Here is a 25,720-nt window from a genome sequence, read left to right as displayed (position 1 = left end):
TAATAGCATTTGGTTATTTCAGATCCAACAGCGCCTTTGGATCCATTTGGAACTTTGGAAAAGCTGAAAAAACGCCAGGTGTGTAAAGAACGAATAAATAAATAAATAAATAAAGCTGGCTTGTGAAAGCCAGCACACATCAGGGCGTCCTTAAACACAAAAAAAAATCCTACTGGTTAATAATCCTTGCAATTGGCACACGCAAAGCATTTAATAGAAGAGTTTAACGCAGACTTGTGTCACCAGAGTTAAGGCCGATGCTAACTATTTGTCCCCCCCCCCCCCCCCCCCCCCCCCCAGAGCTTCCACCATTACGTGGAAGAGATTTTGAAGGTGAGGAAAATACCTGAATGACAATAACAGTTCTGCCACCCAAATTTAGTATACACCTTTTTTTTTTTTTTTAAATAAAATAGAAGGGTTATAAGGTTATCACATTAGGAACACAGGTCAAATCTACAATTACATAAACATGTAAAACTGTGTCCCAAGCTCAGCATTTTGGAGATCTGTGCCTTAGAAACCGTCCACTGTGTATGAACTTTTAAAACAGAAACAAGCTTATGCCATAAGCACACCTATTTCCAAAATACTTGTCAATGGTGGGTAGGCAACAGCAAGCATCACAAAAATGTCAGCAAGTCATCCCAGGAACCAAACCATATGACATTCCCTTGAAGAATGAGGAGCCAACTACAAAAATTCAACATGGACTGGAAATAAACTGAAGAAACCGGCTGCAGCCAAAACATGCTGTCTGAAAAAAGTAAAAGGATACAAATCGGGCTTCCAGAAATCCTGCCGTTCTACAGCTCATATCAAAGGATGATGATGATGATAGTGGAGTAGACAGCCTGGGTGGGGTATCATCTTCAGATTCAGCGGTTGTTGCTCATTCTTAACCTGATTAACCCGTCACCCCCCCGGTTAGGAGGGTAGGCCATTGGTTCTCACACACTTGGCTTTCTAGAATGACATGTTGCCTTTTAAATAACTACAGACTCTTGGCAAGGAGAAGAGATTCGTCTGAAGGTTACTTATGTTACGATCAGCCAGTGAATACCGCCATCCTATTGGCACACTACTTGGCATGGGGCATTGGCTTTTGGAATTACTAGTGCTGCAGGAATGAGCTTTTCATCAAGTACTAGATATTGCTACTTAAACACAGGCACCCACCTACAAGTTCACAGTGACTACAAAGGTGACCACTGCACAAACTGCTGTGATATTCCACGGCATCATGTCGGTGGGAGCACTCCTGTAGATCCCTTCAAGTTTGTAATGTGTGCTCCATTCCCCTTTCAAATAATTTGCCTTTCGAATCTAAGCGATTACAGAATAAGACCTTGTAGCCTGACAATGTGTAGGAAACACTTTCCTTTCTGTCTTTTAAATTTACGTGTACAGTGCTTGTTACTATCATAATTACTTGGCTGTTATTACGGTCTTTAAAACAAAAGGAAAATTGTCCCCCGTTACTCATGGTAAACTCTTGAGTGAACACCAAAGTTGCAACCATGGAATACACAGAATTCATTGGCTTTGTACTGTATGTCAATTAATTAAAAACGGGATAAAACGGACATGCTGCAATCTCACTTGCAATGCTCCTTTCTTTAAACCAAAGTGAAATGCATACAATACTGAACATAACAAAAAAAAACAGTAAAGCGTTGGGGGGAACACAAAGTAAAATGTACAGGTAATACTGGTTTGTTGTGTTAAAAGATGAGCTGGAGCACAGGAAATTTAACTTATCATCCCTGTTCCTACACATATATATCTTGTTGTTCTATTCATGGTCTCCTGACCATAAAAATAACACACTTAATCCACCGAGGTACAACATTAAGCAGGTCTCCATCACAAGCTCCAGCTTGCTCTGCTCTGGACAAATCTGAGTAACTAGTTGAAATTGTCCCCTTGCTATAAGCATTCTCAGAATGCAGATATTCTGATTTATATTCCACAGCTCAGCCTCTGATTGAATGTTTGGGTCTTTAAACAATAAGATAAAACCGTTTAATGACAATTGAGCTAAACACAGATTGTCATAAAATACTACTCTGTTTGGCTGCTTCCAAAAATAAAACGATCTATAAAATGTATTTTGTAATACCTTTGTTACCCACTTTCAATTTAATGCTTATAAAAAAAAAAAAAAAAAAGTCTGTAAACCTGTTACGAAAGAGTGTTGATGCCTGCTGGCCTGCTCAGCACAATACTCAATTTGTTCAAAGCTGGTTTACACCGAATCATAAAACTCCTCTGTCTGCAGCAGAAAGTGTCTGTAAGAAGCCTGCACATTAATACCTTTCTGAAATAAATGTTAAATTGACCTTTACCTTCATCTTTCTATAACAAATCATCATATTGTGATAAACTGGCTTGCTTACAGTATTTATACTCAAAAAAGAAAAAAGAGCCTCTTATGGTAGCATTGGTTTGAATTTTGGGGGTGGGAGAAACGAATTTTGAGGACAAGCGCCTTTATAAAGAATGAGGTAACTGAAGATCTTTCCAACTCTGATGTCTTCAGAGAAATGGCTTTCTACAAGAGGCTTTTTTTGTGTACACAACACAGTGGTTTGTTTTTCTTTTGTTATTTTTTTTTTTTTTTATAGCAAAGCAAAAAGTACGCCTAGCACTGAATGTATATACAATATATAACATCTGACAATAAAAAAGTCACCTCTTTTTGTCCAAGGAAGTATAAAAAGAAAGTAATCTTGACTACAGACCTATCAACGAAAAAGACTGAGTAACCATAGGGTGGCTCCTTTAGATAAAGAAAGGCAAACAGAATGATAATCTTCTGAATAGTGAGGCCAGCCTCACTTGGACTTTTGGACTTGTCCAGCAATCCTCTGGCCTATCACTCTTTAAATACTTCTGACAGTTGCAAGTCCACAGATAATACATACATTATATATATATATATATATATATATATATATATATATATAAAATCTATAACATAAACAGCAATAGGTACAGTAAAGGGTGATATTTGATTGGTCTTCCTTCTGCCTTCAGGAAAGCATCTTTTCAGACCTGTTTCTATAAGGATGCTTCACGCCTTGCCCCTGAAGTAACCGCATTGAGCCTGCGGAAAATGCTCTTCGTTTCTCCTTCCAAAGTGCATAGTGAGAACAAATAGGACCAAAAAAAAAAAAAAAACCCACAAAAAAACAAAAACGGGGGAAAAAAAAAAACCTCTAGTGCAGGTATAGCTTATTGTCAATCCCTTTGTTTTCTTCAAGTACCTCATATTGTTAAAGAGAAAAAAATCCATTTGTTCCAACAGCTTTGTACAAAAAAATAATAAGGGTATCTGAGTCATCAGCCAGGCAAGCAGACCTTCCCTGCAAACAGCAGTCCGACTATTGTAAAGAAAATTGATAAGACAAAGAGTACATATGAAGACCCCACCACTGTATTGTTCGGTAATTTATATGGCTGTCCTCCCACTTCATTGATGTAAAATCCTATTGGGAATATAAGGGCGGCCATGCAGAAAAGGACCACTGAAAAAAAGAAAAAAAGAAAATTAGATAAATATGATAGATATCTAATGTATGACACATATACATATATTTAATGTTTACTACCATACACATAGTTTACACTCTTTGGGGGTACAGGAAAGGATTATTACATGATTCTAGAACCTGAAACCTTGGGCACAAGATAGGTAGAACCCAGCAAATTCATTTTACATTTGTGAGTCAAGAGTGTTACCTAAATCAATCAAACAATTCTAAATGACAATACCTTATCAGGGAAATGCTTCACTTCTTCAGATAAAACACATTATGATGAATGACTGTCATTTTACATGGGGCAGTGTTAGGTCTTAAAATATTTTTATGCTGTATTACACAAGTTACCACAAAGAGGTAATCTTAACAGACTGGTAACTGATTTGTAGGTCAGTTTTCTGCCAAATTAAATGGACAACATCTGCCACAGCCAGCTACTTGTCTAATATACACTCACTGATCAGACTATTAGGAACAACCTACTTATCCACGCAATTATCTAATCTGTCAATCATGGAGCAACAGCATAATACATAAAGTTCTGAAGATACAAGTCAGGAGCTTCAGTTAATGTTCAGATCAAACAACAGAATGTGGTCTTAGGTATTTCAATTGTAGCGTGATTGTTGGTTGCCAGACAGGCAGGTTGTCATATTTCTTTAACTGTTGATCTCCTAGGATTTACAAGGAACAGTCTCTGTAGTTTACTCAGAACGTTGAGAGAAAAAAAAAATCCATTGAACATTGATTCTGTGGACAGAAATGCCTTGTTGATGAGAGGGGTCAGAGGAGAATGGCCAGACTTGGCCCGAGATGACAGAAAGGCGAAAGGCTAAAGGCTAAGGTAATGCAGGTAACCACTCTGCAAAACTGTAGTGAACAGAAAGGCATCTCAGAACGCACAACATGTTGAACTTTGGAGGCAGATGAGCTTCAACATCAGAAGACCACTTCAAGTTGTACTCCTGTCTGGCAGGAACAGAAACCTGAGGCCGCAATGGGTACAGGATCACCAAAACTAGACTATTGAAAATGGGGAAAAAAATGTAGCCTGGCCAATGAACTCAATTTCTGCAATTGTACACAGATGGTAGGGTAAGAATTTGGCACCAACATCCATGAACCCACACACCCAACCTGCCTTATGTCACCACTCCAGGCTGGTGGTGGTGGTATTGTGGGAAATTTTTTGGGACACTTGGGGCCTGTTATTATCAATCAATTATCGCTTGAATGCCATAACCTGAGTATTGTGCATCTTCTAATGACTACTTCCAACATGATACTGCATCATGTCACAAAGGAAATGTCATCTCAGACTGGTTTCATGAATATAATAAATTCCGTGTTCTTCAGTGGCCTTCCCAGTCACCAGATCTGAATCCAACAGAACACCTTTGGGGAAGTGGTTGAAGGAATGTGCAGCTGGCAAATGTGCTGATATTGCATGATGCAATCAAGTCAACATGGACCAGAATCACAGAGGAATGTTTCCAACATCTTCTGGAATCCACAAAGACAGCAAAAAGGAGGCCCTGCACAGCATTAGGATAGTGGTCCTAAGAATGTGCTTAGTGCCTTAGCAGAAACAGACTCATCAGACAAGTAGGAAAAATCAAAGTCTTTAACAGTTCAGATTTACTAAGCATTTCGCTATATATTATACCGTATGTCTAATTTGTAATGTGAGAAATAAAATTTGCCTCTTCTCTGTCTTTAACATGTTTACCTGTCTTAAGCTTTCTGACCAACAGATGCACAAGGGTTCATTAATCAGGGCTTGTGTTATTAGCTACTGGATTTCCTTTTGCTAAGGAGCTGGTAGTGAAGTGGAAGTACACTATTTCCAGGTTCCTGATCCAAGTATGGATGGCACTCAGGGGAGTATTTTATCAACACTCCTTTATTCATTGCACATCAGTGGTTACACTTTACTTCCACACAATGTAGGAATGATCATATTTGTGAATGATAATACTCTTGAGGGGCTTATCTCAAATTATAGTCAAGTTATAAACATCATGGTAACAAAACAGGATACATGTTATAGTCAGCATTATCTGAAATTAAACATAAAAAATAAGTTATGGTGGACTTGAAGCAAAGCAAAAGAACACTCAGTTATGCATCAAGAAGAGACTTTCAGGCACCTGGGCACCAACATTTCCTAAAAGGAAAACCCTACACACTTGTAATGGTGTGAGACAGTTTAAGTAGCTTGGCGTTACAGGGAGAAATGTATTTTGCCTGAAGTACTACATTTCTAAAACAAAAATAAAAAAATCTTAGTATTAAATACAGGAAATGAGCTCATTATATAGAAAACCATTAATGACAAGAGTGTCACAGTCAGTGCAGATTGAAAAACGCGCATTATATTGTAGATATTCAGATCTTCAAGTTTTAGTTCTTTTCCACCTTCTAGTAAATAAGCAACTGTAGCAGGTCTGCTTGAAAAGGACTGTAATTCCTAGCACCCCCGGATTCACTGCGTCACTCCCGGTAGGGCTACTAGGAGAATGGCGATGAGGTGCTAGAATTAAAAGGGAGATGTAAGGAAGTGATCACCATCTTGTGCGTTTCTCTTCGATTCATTGCTGCTGTAACACATTTGGATTACAATAATCCATATGTCTGGGATTAGTCAACACCCCCGGGATTCATGTTCTGTGTCATGCATTTACTAATATGTGGGTTTTAGTCTGTTTTGGAAAACATCATCATCTTTAGCGTGTGCTTTAAACAGTGTGTACTCATCGATTAGTGGGTGTTGTCTTGTGGGCCTATTTGTATGTGTTTAGTTAGTTATCACCATAATGTTTTTTGGGTGGTTTCTTTGTGTGCATTATTTGTTTAATTATTTTTGCTTTAGTTAAATAAAAAAAATGAAAGACAAAAATATTATTTATTTAGCGCGAGCTGCGTCAAGGCCTGGTGCATTCCTGGGATTTTCTAAACAACATAAAAATCAATCACCACCATAAACCATGAGAATCTGAGAGGCATATGGATGTTACACAATACTCTTCTGGCATAGATGGATACTGTTTTCTTCATTTCTAGTTTTAGTCTATGAAAGACCTCTTTCATCAGTATTTATGAATTAGATTTCTTAGGTGCAGATTTTCTAAACTTTATACAAAAATCAGACTTGTGATTTTATATCTGTAAATATAAAAAAAAAAAAAAACGAAGTGGAGAGAATGCCAAAGATAAAAATGACAAGGTGAACGGAGTAGAAAGTGAATGGAATCTCAATTTACTAATTTCTTTCATGACAGAAAGATAAACAACCCATCAGAACTGAACAGTTGATGTGTCGGCCTACGCGATGAATTACATGAAGTGCAGTACATCAGTTTGCACTTTGAGGTGTTCCATTCGAGGGTAAAAATGTATGCACATGAACTGTATTTTATTTTGGCCCCCATTTGTATGCCATATTTGAGCCTTTGCATATGGCTCATTGCCCTGTCATCACTAAATTGTAGATAATGGTCTACCCTCACCCACAAATTGTTCTTGTCCAGCAATAGAGAAGACGCAAGGAAAAGATGGTCTAAAGTTGAGTGGCTAAACAACAAAGGACGTCATGGCAGGCGATATTTCCACCTGTGCAAATGTACTTCTATAATAGACCAATTAATTCTTGGGCATAGCAGTAATATCTAATACCATTTCCAACCTGCTATATTCCTAACTACAGGGTCACGGGGGTCTGCTGGAGCCAATCCCAGCCAACACAGGGCACAAGGCAGGAACCAATCCCCGGCAGGGTGCCAACCCACCGCAGAATATCTAATACTTACTGGCTAAAGATTTAAATTTGATAACCATGTGATTAGCGACATGAAAAACCCTAAGGATTTTTTTTTTTAAATTACAGATGTGCTAGATAATTTACTACTGTGGAGGGAGGTATACAAATTTATTTTTTTCCTTGACAATTTCCCCAATTGGCTTTAATGAATATGCATACTTCATTTATTTTTCTGTGATGTTATAATTAGGCTTTCAGTAGCAACTTTAAAGGCCTACAAGTGACACACATAAATTAATACCATTCAGCTTACCGAGATGTTCTTTGTCTCCCTTAATTCCTTTTGATCTGCTCAAAGATCTGGTTTGCTCCCTTAGTTTGTACGTGTTTTTTAATTTAGTTCTGATAACTAAGAAGGTGTACTGTTTTATTTCTTGCATAATAATTTTTCTCCTTTTAAAATGTTGAGCTTTAAAAAAAGAAACGGTATTATGAGTGCAGGGTATAGTTTAGTTGGCCTTTTCCTGTTTGTCCATTCCCTTGCAGATTCTATTCTGAGCTTTTTATTTTTATTTATTTTTTAATATTTTCCAATCGGGTTAGGCTGAACTCCTTTTAGTTATTATGCACATTCGTATATAATTTTAAAAATGTACCATGCTTCGTTTAGCTGTTGAGATGCAGTTTACCTTGTTATTGTAACAAGACTGAATGGATCTCTTATTAAGCATTAGGCAAAGCCTTCAGGCATGATGATGGTTGGACAGTAATGAAGAAAGCCCTGAAGGGCACCCATCTTACGTGGTGTTACATAAAGCCAAAAGTGCCTGCTAGCAGTTTCCAAAGACAGACAGAGCTAAGCTATTATACGTATGATAATGTAACATATTGCTCCCATATTATGTGCTATGCAATATTGGATAATTCTCATACTGCAGAATGGAGCACAGCTTATATGCTATTTATATTTTCTTGACACATACCAATTTCTTAAAAAGTCTTAGCCCTAAGATAGTCAGCTGGCATCAGGGAGCTTGAACTAAAAGGGTTGACAACAAGGTGGAATTCCACGCAAAACATTGGGGTTCACAATAGGTTCTTCTACACTGTTAAATTAAACCCCAATCTTTTTATTTATTTACTTAAAGCCTTGTGGCAACAGTACAATGCAGCACCCATTAACAATGCCACTGGAAATTTTATTATTATATATAAAAATAAATATATATGCGATAATTGAAAATTTAGGTTAAATAAAACCACCAACTTGTACACACACCAAAAAGAATTCCCTTAGCCCGCCTCTTCAGAACCTAATCAGAGCTGTATCTAGGTCAGACACACTTCTATCCTAAAAAGAGGCTTAATTGCTAAGGAAGAGACTGCTATCAACCAACATGTGTGCCTGTAATGTCACAGCTCTAAAGACACCTGCAGAGAGGAAATAAAATGAATTTACGGCTTTAAACAAAACAGTTATCTTTGCCTTAACTGTACACAAATGCTTCACACATTTTGCTTCATTCAGCTTTTATCCTGATATTGACATGGAAAAATATTTAATAATTTAGCACATGCCAAATTACTCTATTTCTTAAAACTCATTTTCCCTCAAGCGTTTTCATGATACACAATTTAATAATCACATCCCCAACATTAAAGTGCATCTTTACAAATTCTCCATCCTGTGAGTTATGAACACAGCACTCTGTAAATCAACTGTGCCACAGGATGCTGGCAAAATGTTTTGGGGGCACGTAAATCATGCAAAGGATGCTCCAGTTTCACAGATGCAAAGTTTATGCTACAAAACCTTCACAATGACGACATAACCCACAATATTACAAAGGAAAGCTTGTAGTATGTTGAGTTCATGTGAAAAAGGGGAATACAAAGAGGTGAAACTGAAATTTAAACCGTAAGAAAAGTGAGAAACGTATTTAGCTGTCAAAGGCTTTTAAAACCTCTGTAACTAAATATTTTATACAATTGGAAAAAAAAAATCCTCAGTTGGTTTTACTGTTTTCTTTATAAAATATTCAGGTATTACTCCTCACACATGTGAATATCCAAATAAGTACATTTTTAATGGACATTTCAAGTAGATAATGTGCCTACACAACAGATTTTTTTTTATTATACATTGATAGCTATATTCAACAGATACACAAACTCCCCGGGGCCACGCAAGACACCCTAAGTGCATATACATTCCCACTACACATCAGTGACAAGCATATTATATATATATATATATATATATATATATATATATATATATATATATATATATATATATATATATATATATATATATACACATATATATACATACACACACACACACACACACACATACACGTATGTATATATCTATACATCATCATCATCCATGGGCCAATGAGGATCACCTGGCAGGCTCAGACAAGGTAGGACAATGCTAGCAGTACTGTCTCTCTTCTCCTCTGAAGCCAACCAGTGAGGACATTTAAGCCACACGGATTGTCAGCTAAACCCTGCCTTTGCCAGTTGGGACAATGTATTTGTGTGTGTGTGTGTGTGTATATATACATATATATATGTGTAATATATATTTCATTTTCGAGTGCTCCGGGAAGATGGTGTCTCCATCTGAGAAACCCAGACACATTAGAGAGAGCGGATCTGAGAAGCCACAGTGGCTATGAGGGCAGACAGTTACTGCTCATTTCTGCTGTGCCACTGCACATTCAATTTTGCTCTGTTTTATTTTGGACACTTGTAGTAAATTGGATGGTCCAGTTGGACCAACTTTTCTTTGGTTCTCCTCTCCCTCATATATAATATATATTATATATATTAGCTTACCCAGCTAATGTGCATATATATTACATATATAATATGATATAATAAATACACATATACATACATACACATACACACACACAAACACAAACACACATATACTATTTGTATACGTATACAAACATGAGGAAATACCAATTGTACTGCTTGAGTGAAAGTTAAACCAACTGTGTTGCGCCACAGGTTACACATTTACAATTAAATTTTTTTCCCCATTACATTATTTAAAAAAAGAAGTGAATGCAGTATGAGCAGAAGTACCACATCAGTACCTTCTGTCATCTCTTGGCAAAAAGCACAGGCCTCCAAATGTTTTTTCTAGCCAGCTACATGTCCTTCTATTCTTGTTTTGCAGCTCAGACATATTGTTCTTGCACACACAGTATGATTTTAATAACATTTAAGCCTTGGGATTATGAAGGCCATTCTGAAAACAATCTTTCCTTCCCATAAGAACTTAACTGGTTGATACTACTGGCATAGTATTTTTTGGTTATAAAATTACATTATTTAATATTTTCACCCTTTGGTATTAGCTTCTAGGAATCATTCCATTCACACAATATTTTCTGTGTCACTAACTGTTACACAACAGCCAAATCATAAACCCAATCCCCCCCAACCCATGCTCAACTGATAAAAACAACCTCTTATCAACTGCTTGATCTTTTGTCTTCTCCAAATGTAACTTTTGCAATTGTGGTAAAATACAACAATTTTGTTTTTTGAAGCCACAACAAAAAAACTTGAAGTCATACCGTTTGTGTACTTCTAATGTTTTCGTTTGTGAGGAGACATCAATGGTTTCCTTCTCACACCTCTTCCATGCCGATTATTTCTGTACAACTAACACTATACAGTGGAACTATAAAGCACTACACTGGTGTCATGTAAGTTTTCTGAAAGTCTTTTCAAAGCACCGTGATGTCCCTACATTGATGGATTAAAGGCCAGAAGTCCACATGACCATCATCATCAAGTTCTTTCATGAGAACCCTGAATACAATGAGGACTGATCATTTATGTTAGGTAGAATGCCTAAAGGGGAGCTAGGTGGTCTCATGGCCTGGAACCCCTGCAGATTTTATTTTTTTCTCCAGCCGTCTGGAGTTTTGTTTTTTCTGTCCTCCCTGGCCATCGTACCTTACTTTTATTCTATGTTAATTAGTGTTCCTTTATTTTAATTCTTATTTATTTAGTTTTTTTTCTCTTTCTTCATCATGTAAAGCACTTTGAACTGCATTATTTGTATGAAAATGTGCTATAGAAATAAAGCTTCTTGTTGTTATGTTTTTTTTTATCAGTTTTTTTTTCTGGGTCTTTTAGATCTGGTATTGACTTCAATAGTTCTCCCCTTAATATTTCTGGCAAAAGAACTTTCAGGCTGGAAGCATTTAGCCATCTTCTCCTGGTTTTGCCTGACTTGTAACAGTCAATTACCTTTACTTTCAAGTTTTCAGTCACCCATGTGCTTTGGGAGAAGTCCATGGTTGCCGACTAGGTGTAATACCCGGAGAGGTTATAAGGGTCATAATATTTAATCAACTCATGAGTTGTTTTCATCATGATTAATTTATGGTCTGCCAAGAACAATCAAGTTTTGAGGCCTTAAAACTAATAACAAATGGATGGGTGCCCAAACTTTACATAAAGCTGTAATCACTGTTTTGTATTTTTAATCCGTTAAATGTCACAAATGAAACAGTAATTGTATACTTGGGGACATATCATACTGTACAGAGGTTGTAATAACTTCTTGTCACTGAATGCCACATCACATTAGATGACTTTTCCAGTGATTATCAGTTGTAGCCTTCATTTACATAACCTTAGCAAGTCAGAGATAGTCAGCGGCATACTCCTGTATTGCTAATGTGAGGCGCCCGTAACTCACTCCAACTATTCCACGACTCACCCAGACAAAAATCAGACAGGTTTGATTTTGTCTTTAGTTGCAGGGTGGGCTCTGTATGCAGAAGAGATAACAAGCAATAAATGCTCATCTGGAAGAATAATATAATGTAGAGATGACATAACCAACAGAAGAGAAGCTCATCTATTTGATGTTTCCTGTTTTATGTACCATGACAGAATGAAAATAAGAAAAAAAAGAGCCAAGATTACCACTGAAGTCATCATACTCTCTGGATAGCACCAGCTCTGGCTGGCTACACATTACTGGCTGCCACAAAAAGGGTCAAGCATGACTGTGATGGAAAATCATCATGGAGTCACTAAATTTGATACAACCAGTGATTTTCTGTCATGTAAACTAACATGGTTCCAGAAGAAGATCAGCAACAACACTCTGCACGTGTGACGTACATGATGAGACTTCTAGTCATAGGGTGGCATCAGTTTTAGGGATCGGGCTAAATAAATTTGACGATGGGATTCAAACTTTGCATACAACTGTAGATAAAGTAAAGAAGGCACACAGAAAAATTGCAGGTATATACCATTGATGAACAATACGAGTTAATTGAAGGAGTGAAGGAAATTTTCTTCACAGGCTCAGGAAACAATAATGAAAGGTAACACCAGCACATTAATCGTTAAGTTTACACTTATGAACAACACACAATTAAGACTTTAAAAAAATGTGTGAACATTTAAAGACTGTGACAATGTTGTATAACTCCTTACTTCTAATATCCAAAAAATAAGACAGTATTAACGACATTTTGTCTTTAGTGTGCATGAGAGATGACAAATGAATGTTCATCCGGAAGTACAATTCATATAGTGCAGTGCCAAGGAATAAGTAATGCTGACTTTTCTGTTTGATGTCTCATTTTATAAAAATCGCAACAGAAATTAAAAAGAAAGAAAAAAAAATGTGCTTAACTGCAACTGATCCTGTTCACTCTTCGTTCAGTGCTGGCTCCATCAGGCAGCGCATTACTGGCTGTTTCAGAAACATGTAAGCACGATTGTGTTAGAAGGTTGACATTTTGTCTGTAAACATAACATGCCCAGCGATTTTCAGTTTTTAAGTTGACATGGTGAGACACCAAATTCAGTGACTGCAGTTGGGAAGTCTCGATATTCTCCATGACTAGAAATCGTGTGATACGACATTAGCTTTAGGATCACAGGATAATTGTGAGTGAAATGTGCTCTGAAAGTGTCTGGCAAGACATCTAGGAATGTAGGCCTGTATTGTTACCCAACCTGGCCCTAAGTGCTACTATAATTTTTAAGTTCCCTATAATCTTCTAATGGAAAAGAGGGCCCACAAGATGGATGAAGTGAACTGTACTACAAAGTCTGTGACTATCTACTAAACAGTAGGCAGCTAGACCTTAACATCATGGAAATCATTTTGTAGCATTTTCGCAGGACTAGGGAGTAAAATCTTGTGTTTTATGTTTCAGGATCTTTATCATAAAATTGTTCGTATTGAAAACAGTGGATTCAAAACCCAGGCCACTGGCTATGTGAGGCAGCAGTGCTAACTACTGCACAACTATGCCACCTCCAATACATAGTCGTTTTTGTGGAGTTTACACCTTATCCCTTTGTCTGTATGAAATTTCATCTAACATATTCAAGATGCACAAGTTAGGTTTACTGGTGATTCTAAATTGGCCCTATGCGAATGGAACCCATTTTGGAATAGTGCCTGGAGTCTATCGGATACTACTAGACACTGGCTTTCAGGGACTCTGAACTGGATTAAGCAGGTTTGAGAACAGTATTAAAGTTAGAGAGTTAAAGAACATGCGACATTCATACTTAGATTGGACTTAATCATTTCAAGTGCAGTGTAGGTCTACCGCTATGTAAATATTATTCTTTGTGTGAAGAAACACAAAAGAATCTGCAGTTGTATGCAGTTAGCAGTCAACAGCCTTACAACATGTAGTCCATTTAAAAAGGCAGACTTCTCTTTGCCATTTAAATAACTATTTAAAAACATTTTTTTTGGTTAGGGTCACAGAGAACAAAGGTGAAAAGGTTCAAATGTGGTGTCTCATTTAATAAAAACATTTCTGTCTGGGGTCCTGCACTGCATGTGATGTAGATTGTAGAAATATTTTGCTTCAGTTTAGTTAGAATAAATATGACTGGAAATTACTCATACCCATAGGCCAGCAAATACATAAAATTATGATTTAAAAAAAAAAAGTTTTCCCACTGGAAAGCACATTCTGTTTCTCAAGTCTGCTTGAAAAATTGGGCAGCCTCTCCAGCTGACCACATACTGAACAGACACTAACTAATATTTATGTCTGGCCTTGCTGACAGACCATACGCTCCTGTGGACTGTGCTGCTGCACAGTGGCTTCCGCAGCACCTGGAACATGGACAAGGAACCTGTTCAGCCACTAGAACATGGCTGCTGCAGACAGTTAGCTCTTGTAATTACGCTACAAAGATCTTTTCATCTCCCTTGGCCTTGTGCCCAGATACCCCTTTCCTCCAGCTGTTTGAGACAATTTTTTGATATGACAGTATTTAATAAAACCTCCAAAAAGAAGACTTTATATAAATGCAATACTGAACACACAGTACATACAAATATATAAACTATGCTTACAGCCTGTTAACAGTTTCTTTTTTACATATTATTACATAAAAAATTGGTAATGGTACTCATCTGCAAGGAACTGCTAGTAAGAAATGAGAAAATTATACTCCCCACACCAAAAATTAAAAAGCAAAAGCTATTTTTTAAATAACTACCACTGCTGTTAGGGCTTGTTCTATCCATTGCATCTTATCGTCAAAGCAAATGCTTTTAAAATCTGTCACATGGATATATGGTGTAATGCATTCTGGAAAATGTTACAGTACTCTCCTTCCTGCACTGCATCTGAAAATTATGGACTACTGTGTGTATCCATCTTGTAATCACCATATAAAGCAGTTCAAACAATTCACAAACATGTTAAGAATGTGAGAACCACCAGCAGGGGGAGCTGAAGTCTGCCATCTGTTGCTGCTCCCTTTTTGTATTCCTTCTTCAGCACACATACACACTTCTTGCAAACTGGCATAAGCCCATGAAGACAAATATGGGAACATGCGGTATCTTCGCTTCATGCCCAGATCACTTCAACTGACTCTTTCTGTTCCGGAGATGCAGCATTTTCAGTTGTGAAAGCCCTCCTGCGTTATTGAATTTCTAAGGAAATCAAACGGTTAACCCAGTACACATCTGAAGCAGGGTCTCTTTTAAAGACAAGAAGTGTACAGAAGAGGCTAACAAAAAGAGCAAACTACCCTATTTGGAAGGAGGCCAGCTTGGTGTTTTTAGTGAGGACAGCAGATTCTAGGCTCAAGAATGAACTAGGAAGCAAAATGTCAATCTGTCCACCCAAAATATTAAGTTTAAAGTCTCAAATTGACTTATTAAAAAAAAAAAAGGCTGCCAGTGAAAACAAACAATGACTAAGCTTTTAGGCATAACTACTGATCAGATGTCACATTAAAACTACTGACCGATGAAGTGAATAAGTGACTATCTTGTTATAAATTGCACCTGTCAAGGAGTGGGATATATTAGGCAGCAAGTGAACAGGCAGTACTTGAAGGTGTTGTTTATGAAGCAAGTGCAAGGATGTGAATGACTTTAACAAGAGCCAAAATGCGATGGCTAGATGACTGGGGCCATGGACCCCCAAGGCCTACTGATGCACTTGTGAAGTGAAGGCTAGCCTGTCTGGTCCAACCCCAGAGAAGAGCTACTATTGAACAAATTGGTGGAAAACCTCATGCTGGCCATTAGAGAAATGTCACAACAGTACATACAGTACATCACAGTTTGCTGAACGTGGGGCTGCATAAATGCAAATTAGTCAGAGGTTACCCATATTGACTTCTGTCCACCTCTGAAAGCACTTACAATAGGCACTTGAGTATCAGATCTGGACCATTGTGCAAGTGACAAAGGTGGACATTGAATCACCTTTCTTTTTCAGATTATTTGGATGGTTGGGTGGGTGTGTCTCATTTACCCGGGGAACTGATGGCAGGATAATGCGCTATGGGGAAGAAGGCAAACCAGCGGAGGCAGTGGAATGCTATGGACAATACTCTGCTGGGAAACCTTGGGTCCTGGCATTCCTGTGGATGTAACTTTGACAAGAAACACCTACCTACATTGCTGCAGGTCACATGCACCCCTTTATAGCAATGATACTCCCAGATGGCAGTGGCCTCTCTCACCCTGCCATACGGGAATGATTTGAGGAACATGACAACAGGTCAAGGTGTTGACTTTGCTTCCAAATTTTTTAGATCTCAATCCAATTAAGCATCTGTGGGATGTGCTGTGGGAAAAAATATCTGATCCATGGACACCCCACCTTGCAACTTACAGGACGAACTTAAAGGATCTGCTGCTGATGTCTTGGTGCTAGATACCACAGGACACTTTCAGAGGTCTTGTGGAGTCCATGCCTTAACGGGTCAGAGCTGTTTTGGCTACACAATATTAGGCAGATGCATTTAATGTTGTGGCTAATCAGTGAATTAAATTGATACATACATATAATATACATAAAAATATGGGCATACCAACACACACTCTTCACTCCTCCTTTCCTTGTCCTGATGAGGATCAGGACGAGCAAAGTCTAGCTCCAGGGGTGGTCCAACTTAGATCCTGTAGATCCGCAATGGCTGGAGATTTGATTTGTTCCAATTACTGCTATTAGCCCCTAGGGCAAAATTTAGATTTTTTAATAAAAGTTGAATAAATATAACCACCACCATAAACTACCACTCAAATACTGAACAGAATTAATAAAAAGAAAGAAAACTTATGACTTAACTAAAGATATAAAGAGCAGTAACATTCATAGTGAGAAAGACTTCTGAAAAAAGAAAATAGTTTTAGAAATTCCTGGTATGGCAGAATGACAGTATTAATATGTCAAAGAATTAAATAACAGCACTGTGAGAAAGCAGTGGTACCCTAAGTGCAAAAAAACCCCAAAACATTGACATAATCACACACAATAGGAAGTGAACTAAACTTACTCCCAGTAAATGCTATCCACCGTGCATATTTTGTGGCTTCCCTTCGCCAGTGAGATGCAACAAGCAAACCACATGTGACAGTCAATGATATGATGCCCATAATGATGAAAAAGAGAGTTGTGACCCATTCGGGTGGGAGCCGTGGTGGGATGCATGTCCGGTCACGTCCATGGATGGTCTGACACTGTCGTACTAGGCCAACCGTAAGAGCACCTGCAGGGAAAAGAAAAAAATAAATAAATAAAAAATAACTAGCATCTGTACAGGTACACAAAAGAAATGGATATGTAAGATAAGAAACAAAATCGGGAAAAGAACATGTATGTATTCATGACTGCCAGGAGTTCACCAAAATAAATGTTTAGCTTTCATTCTAATTATTATAAACCACAGGGAGAAGTAGATCTTTAACACGGCACACAATAGCAAGCCTAGGTCTGGGCAATATGGCCTAAAAGTATAATTCTAATTTTAGACAACTATATAGTTTTTTTTTTTCCTCAATTCCAACTGAACATGCTTAACACAGAGTATAAGACTTGGTAAGTTTTTATAATCTGGGCAGATAAATGGTTATTATTAACAGTTGGTAATGTTTTTATGAAGTATTTCTAAAATTTCACGTTGATCTGAACCAAAACTGAAAATTCTACAGCCTGAAATAAGTAACTCTGAAAAAAGGCATTTAGTAGGTCCGTACAGAAAATGTAAAATAATGCCTATTAAGAAAGAATGCTTTCCTCGTCACTGAATTGGGGTATACTACCTCCACGAGAAAAAAAAAAAGTAAACTTAATCCTGGATGAGACAGCTTTGTCATAGGTGGCTGCAATTTGTTACTTGGGCAGATTTATGGAATATGAAATTTAATGCAAGTATTATAGGTAAGAAGTCAAAATGTTATATATAAATACACAATGGGTGGTCTGAAACTTGAAAGTATTCCTGATGAGAAGGACCCGAGAGTCAAATTGGGCTCATCACTATCTACATCAAGACTGGAAAGAAGCGATTAAGGTGGATAATAGGATGTAAGTTTACTGTATCTAGCACCCTAATGTGTGGAGTACAAGTCAAGGGGGGTTACGATTAAGTTATATAATGCATTAGGGAAGCCTCACCTGGAGTACTGTGCACAGTTTGAGTCACCGGGCTACAAAAGAGACATACTGGCTACAAGAAAAAGTCCACAGAAGAGCAACTAGACTAATTAGAGGACTGAGAGGTACTGGATGAGATAGGATAAGTGATTGAAGGAGTTTAACCTATTCAAGTTAAGTAAACAGAGATTAAGTGGTGACATGACTGAAGCATTTAAAATTATTAAAAGTAATTACTACAGTAGACCCGAGCTGTTCTTTAAAATTAGTTAACACAGGAAACACACTCATCAGTAAATTTCACACAAATATGCTAAAGTATTTCTTGACACAGAACTACAGACACATCAAATAAGTTGCAAAGCAGTGTGGTAGACAGTAGTAGGTCTTTAGGTATCTTCAAATCTCGACTTGGTGTTATTTTAGAAATATTAGGCAAACAGAATTTTTGAGCTTTGTTGGGCTGAATGGCTTGTTCTAATCAAAATTTCCCTAATGTTCTAATATTGTTATGTACCCATCGTGTTTTCCAACCATTATGAGCTATGGAGTTCTGGAGACATTAAACTACAAGGGCTCTTGAAAGGGTGGTCAATGGAAGCTATTTTTTCCCCCATTTTGCTTTGACATACCAGGCATTCAAAAACTATTATACATGAAAGGCAATGTTGTGTTAACTAGCTACAGGCATGTTTTTATTTCCAAACTACTCCTGATTATTTACCCCATAGTGCTTCCTACTGGATTTTCCCTTTACAGAGGGTGTTTACACGAAGATTCTACCTAGCCCAGTTGCTGTAAACAGTAAAGATAGTGCCAAGCATCTGTGATAAAAATTAATTACTTCCAGCTTGGGTTTGTTGTTAGAAACATACCTCTGAAATGGGGAAGGCATGTTGTATGAAACCAGAATCTGTCACCTCAAAGTGAATGAGTCTGTCAAATTTTAAGGTTTTTAACCTAGTTTTGCAAAATTTGACTTGCTTGTGTGGAATGTTGTTTGATTTCAATAAATTCAATGAAATGCTTAAAAAATGTTTTAAAGCTTTTGTTTCATGTTTGATGTCCCATTTCCCACAGTTGTTAGCCACAACGAGACATTTTTTTTAATATAAAGGATTTTGAGGGCTTCAATGTGGCTTCAAAGATACCAAGCTTGCGCTTTAAGCTTTTTGTGCTTCTATGTACTATCTTTGTTTAAATATTTGAGCGCTAATAATACAAACATGCATACCAACCATGCTCATATGTTTAAAAAAGGCACAACACACATATACCACCTCAACAGTAAAATACTAGCCAAGAACAAATGCATACAGGCCTGCATAGTAGCATGTGTGAAAAAGCCATCAAGGGAACGTCTGGGTGAAAAACAGTTAAACTAAATGTAATGCAGTGCTCTGATGCCTCCATCAAAGGCGACTTAACACTTGAGAAATACAACTGGTTACATTTTTTTAGTTTTTCCAATTGGGGCAAAAACAAGTGAAGTGACTTGCTCAGATTTGAACCCACAACCTCAGGGCTTAAAGTTCAAAGTTGAGCGCTTAACCATATGCAGCACAGCCTGTTTGTGCACTACAGCAGAGTATAAAGAGAGAAATATGGTTTCCTTTCTGTACTGTTTTATAAAGTACTAGCCAACCCGCGGCGTAGCATACGCTGCATAATTATTTCACTTCCTGAAAGACAAAGTTGTCCAAATAGGGTGGGTTTGAGGATACGACTGTAAGTGAATGCAAAGATGGAACTCTGGAGAGAGGGTGGGGAAGCGGGCCCGAGAGGTTTCGGGTCCTAACCGTTCAACGACGGGTCGGCACAACCGGTAACGATCCTTCCGCAGGTTCACCTACGGAACCCGTGTTAGGACATTTACATCCTCTAGATAGGCAAGTTCGATCGTCTGACTCCCATTCCACCCCCGCCATTCTAGTCTGCCAATTTCTTAAGTCATCTCTTAGTCATCGTTCAGTATGCACTGCCTGCTCATGTGTCCGCCCTCAACTCCTCACCTGAATTGCTTTCGTCTGTGTACAGTCCACATGCACTTGTGAGTCACATTGACTGTTCATTTTCCACACACCGCCTCAGTCGCATGCACCTGTGAGCCACGTTCGGGCTGGATGAGGTTTCCCATGTTGAGTCCAATTAAGCCAAAGGCTCCACACCTGGTGGTGCCCTTCCGTCAATTCCTTTCAGTTTCAGCTTTGCAACTATATGCTACAGTTCACATGCACCTGTGAGCCACGTTCGGACTGGGTGAGGTTTCCCGTGTTGAGTCAAATTAAGCCACAGGCTCCACACATGGTGGTGACCTTCCATCAATTCCTTTTAGTTTCAGCTTTGCAACCATACTCCCCACCCGGAACCCAAAGACTTTGCTTACCCGGTTGGCTGCCAGGCGGGTCATGGGAATAACACCGCCGGATCGCCAGTCGGCATCTTGTATGGTCGGAACGACGACGGTATGTGATGATCTTCGAACCTCCGGATTCGTTCTTGATTAATGAACACATTCTTGGCAAATGCTTTCGCTCTCGTGCCATGGTCGGCTGTTTAGGGAATTGTTGGTGGGCGGGGCTCTGTGAGTTGGCGGGCATGGCTGTCTTGTGTGCGTCTTGCTTGCCATGGACTTAGTGTATATATATCTCTATATCTCTATCTCTATATATCTATATATATATATCTCTATATATATATATATCTCTATATATATATATATATATCTATATATATATCTATATATCTATATATATATATCTATATCTATATATATCTATCTATATATCTATATATATATCTATATATATATCTATATATCTATATATATATATCTATCTATATATGAGATATCTATATCTATATATGAGATATCTATATCTATATATGAGATATCTATATCTATATATGAGATATCTATATCTCATATATAGATATATATATCTATATATGAGATATCTATATCTCTATATCTCTATATCTATATATATATATATCTATATATCTATATATACAGTGCTCAGCATAAATGAGTACACCCCCTTTAAAAAGTACGAATTTAATCAGTAGCTCAATGAACAAAAGAACAATGTCCAAAATTTTCACAAGGCTGAGTTTTATTGAACACTTGTTAAACTCCATAATATGAAATTAAGGTTAATAATATAACTTAGATCACAAAATCTTCAGTTTCGCTCAAATTGGTTGAAGCAAAAATGAATACACCCTGCAACAAAAACTACTACATCTAGTATTTTGTATGACCACCGTGATTCTTAAGGACAGCACCAAGTCTTCTAGGCATGGAATGAACAAGTTGGCGACATATTGCAACATCTATCTTTTTCCATTCTTCAAGAATAACCTCTTTTAGAGCCTGGATGCTGGATGGAGAGTGATGCTCAATTTGTCGCTTCAGAATTCCCCACAGGTGTTCGATTGGGTTCAGATCAGGAGACATACTTGGCCATTCAATCACCTTCACCCTGTTCTTCTTCAGAAATGCAACAGTAGCTTTAGATGTGTGTTTTGGATCACTGTCGTGTTGGAAAAGTGCACGACGACCAAGTGCACGGAGTGATGGCAGCATCTTCTCCTTCAGTATAGAGCAGTACATTGTTGAGTTCATGATACCATCAATGAAATGCAGCTCCCCAACACCAGCAGCACTCATGCAGCCCCACATAAGGACACTGCCACCACCATGTTTCACTGTAGGCACCATGCATTTTTCTTTGAAATTCTCACCTTTACGACGCCATACAGTTTTGAAACCATTAGTTCCAAAAACAGTGATCTTTGTCTCATCACTCCAGAGTATAGAATCCCAGTGGTCTTCATCTTTTTCAGCATGGGCCTTAGCAAATTCTAGGTGTGCTTTTTTGTGCATGGGCTTTAGGAGAGGCTTCCTTCATGGACGATACCCATGCATGCCATTCCTCTGCAGTGTGCGCCGTATTGTGTCACGAGAAACGGTCACTCCAGTTTGGCTTTCTACTGCTTTAGCTAACTGCAGTGAACTTGCATGGCGATTTTCTTCAACCCTTCTCATCAGAAGACGCTCCTGTAGAGATGTTAACTTCCGTGGACAGCCTGGACGTCTCTGTAAGATGGTTGCACTTCCATCTTTCTTAAATTTTTGGATCACTTTTGCTACAGTATTTTGACTGATATGTAAAGCTTTGCTGATCTTCTTGTAGCCCTCACCTTTTTTGTGTAAAGTAATGATTTCCTTTCTCAGATTTTTTGACATTTCTCTTCCATGTGGAGCCATTGCTGACAGCATGTAATGGGAAGGGCTTTTCTTTGTTAAGTAATCCCCTTTTATAGTCACCTGTCTGCTGGACACCTCTTAAATGAATCATTAGACTCACCTGTGGTTGAATGCCTGTTAATTGGACTTTTAAGTGTGGCTTTTCTCCTAAGACTATAATTGGGGTGTACTCATTTTTGCTACATGGGCTTGAATGAATTTGTTAGGATAATCACTTTTTTGTGTGAGCAAATTAACAAATCTTGTTTGCAATCAATGGCCCACATTTGTGGGAGTATTTTGTAGTACAGTATCTCATAGACAATGTTGATACTGAAAGGAAACTAAAGGTTTTCTGACAAATGTAGTGGGGTGTACTCATTTATGCTGAGCACTGTATATATATATATATATATATATATATATATATATATAGATACATTTCAGCTACAGAATGACGAATGCTTCAATATGAGTATTTATTAACTAATATTTTCACCTTTTTTTCTTTTGGCCTGCGGCCTCAGGAAGCTCATTCAGTCAATCTCCCAACAGTGAGCAGGCCTAAACACAAATCCTTGCAGTATCAATTTCTTAACTCTTGGTGATGTGCAGAGGCAATGTATTTTCTACAACTAACTTTAGGTTGTGGGCAAGTACTACCACAACCTAGTGACTGTTATACTGTTAATTAGCAGTACTGACAGAGAAAACTATAAAACAGCCAAAAAGGATTTAAAAAGCTCATTAGAGAGAGAGGGGGAAAAAAAAGAGGAAAAAACAACTCTGAAGAGATTAGGGCTCAGGGGCTAATTTCTTTATTTTACACACACTTCTCCACACTGTCTAGACCCCTGCTGCTCAGAAGTTAAAAAAGAATCCAGACTTTACTGCATCCAGACACGCCATCTTGTTCCCTTTGAGTGGCTGGGGGTGTACTGCTAAGCATCTTGTTAAGAGTGGAGAGTTAACAAAAAATAAGTCACGCAGGTGTTAAGAGCCTTAGCAGTAAGGCAAGTGTTTACTTAGTGCATTATTGTTCATTAAAAGGAAGCACAAACTTAAATACCCTTATAAATTATTTTGTTATATTGTGTTACTTAGTGAAGTTTAACATCTTCTGGTGGGTCTCTGTGTGAAAGTATTATTATTATTAAAAGGAAATGTATTGAAAGAAAGGAAGAGGAAAAAAAGATCTCCTTGGAAATGTACAACACTGCACTCCTCCTTAAGTGACACTGGGTGTGGAAATGACTTCTACATTTCTGCTACTTTGTAAAATATTTGCTTTACTTCCAGCAGAAATACTTAAGGAAATAAATCAAAGCCTGTCCAGTGCATTGCTGTATTACTCTCTGTACAAGCAAAGGTAAGAATTCCCTGAATCCTTTATTGCTATGTACAGCAATAAGAACAATATGGAATAGGTGATAAGGTAATCCATTAAAAAAAAAAAAAAAGTCTTTAGCATCTATAGAAGTTAACACTTTAGATAAGACATTATAAGTTTAAGGCTTATTTAGGACTTTCTTAGGGACTATGGACTTTGCAGTCCAAATACACAGCCACTAGACGACCACTAAGATCTTAAAATCTACCATTGCATTTCCATTTTAAGGCATTTCAACACTGCTTTGTACAAAATGTCAATGTGATAATAACCAATATTAAGAATCTTAATGACAAAAACATTATGCAGCATGATGGGGCCAGCATGCACATGCACCTTGCAAGGAAAACATTTATCTTGTGTACCAAAAGAGAGTGACAGCAGCTGTTCATGTCACTACGTGAACCCAGTCCATTATCCTTTATTGTAAACCTAGTGCCTATCATGTCTGTGATGTACAAAAACACTGCAGTAGATTCTGGATGAGCCCTGAAAGTAAGGATTTTAATACTTTAAGGATGACAGGGGGGTTGTGTTTGAGCTTTTAAAATTTGTATGTAATTTGGGTAAAGATAGACATGCAAGACACTATACAACAGAGTGAGAGAAATGAAAGACACTAGATGACAGAAACTATACGGCTAAAAGTATGTGGATACCTGACCACCACAACTATATAAACTTGTTGGATATCCCATTTTAAAACCCCAGGCATTAATAAAGAGTTGCCGCTCTAACCCCTCCTGATAACAGCCTCCACTATTCCAAGGTGGCTTTCTCCTGGCATCTGCCAAACCCAGATTCAACCATCAGACTGCCAGAGAGTAAAGTTTGATTCTCCACTCTGGGGGACACATTTCCATTGCTCCAGAGTCCAATGCCATAGTGCTTTACAACACTCTGGCTGATGCTTGGCATGGTGCATAATGATCTTAGGCTTGTGTACAGCTGCTCGTCCATGAAAGTCATTTAATGAAGCTGATTTCATGGGAGGAGGTTGCTTCCAGAGGCAGTCTGAAACAGATGACAGTCAATTTGTATGCCCTTCAGCCCCACTCTACGTTTGTGTGGTCTACCACTTTTTTGTTCCTCTAAGGCTACAACTTCACAATAATAGTACATACAGTTGTCTGGGAATTATCTACCTGAATGGAAAGTTCATGCACTGACTTGTAACAAAGGTGATATCCTGCAACAGTACCATATTTAAAGTCGCTGAAGCTCTTCAGTACGACTCATTCAACAGCCAATGTTTGTTAAAGGAGACTGCATGGTTACATGCTTGATTTTATGCACTTGTTAATGTCTATGGCTGAAACACCAGAAATTAATCGTAAGGGTATGTTTGGCCATAGAGTGTAAATGGGAAGGTCTGAGTTATTAAATTTAGAATGTGAATTAAATAAAGAAAGATAGACACACAAAAAGTATTATATAACAGTCACCACATGCACTTCACAACACATCATCAATCTGAAGCCAAGCATGTTCAGGCCGGCCAGTACTTGAATGGGATACCATCTAGGAAAGCTTGGGTTGCTGATGGAAGAGGTGTTTGAAAGGTCAGCAGGGGGTTGTTACCTTGTAGTTTGAATGTGGACCCCCAATACCGTAGTGGAGTGTCGGGGCGCGGTACTGTAAACATGGAGCGGTCCTAAGGATGAGATGTAAAGGCAAGGTGCTTACTCACTGTGTTTATTAAAGATCCCTGGGCATCCTTTGTAAAGAACAGGGTGTATCCTGAAGTTATGGCTAAATTGTTCACCACAACCTAGTCATTCCGGCCTCTTAATCATCCTGTCACTAATTGGTGCTCTCTCTCTCTCACCACCTAAACAG

The 25,720-nt window shown here is 38.0% G+C and overlaps 1 protein-coding gene across 1 annotated transcript in view; it reads right to left on the bottom strand.

Moving 5' to 3' along the window:
- Positions 1 to 298: 298 nt before the first annotated feature.
- The window catches only part of LOC114661064 (uncharacterized protein C16orf52 homolog B), an 84,109-nt gene continuing 58,687 nt past the window's right edge, over positions 299 to 25,720 (bottom strand). The window contains exons 2-3 of the mRNA XM_028814179.2: positions 17,140 to 17,352; positions 299 to 3,530 (exon numbers count right to left, since the gene is read on the bottom strand). Of these exons, the coding sequence (XP_028670012.1) occupies positions 3,346 to 3,530; positions 17,140 to 17,352 (398 nt within the window). The 3' untranslated portion in view covers positions 299 to 3,345. The remainder of the gene's footprint in view (positions 3,531 to 17,139; positions 17,353 to 25,720) is intronic.

This window comes from Erpetoichthys calabaricus, chromosome 11, assembly GCF_900747795.2.
Source record: "Erpetoichthys calabaricus chromosome 11, fErpCal1.3, whole genome shotgun sequence".
In the NCBI taxonomy this organism is placed as follows: domain Eukaryota; kingdom Metazoa; phylum Chordata; class Cladistia; order Polypteriformes; family Polypteridae; genus Erpetoichthys; species Erpetoichthys calabaricus.
Note: the sequence above shows the minus strand (reverse complement) of the source record. Positions and strands in the feature narration are given on the sequence as shown.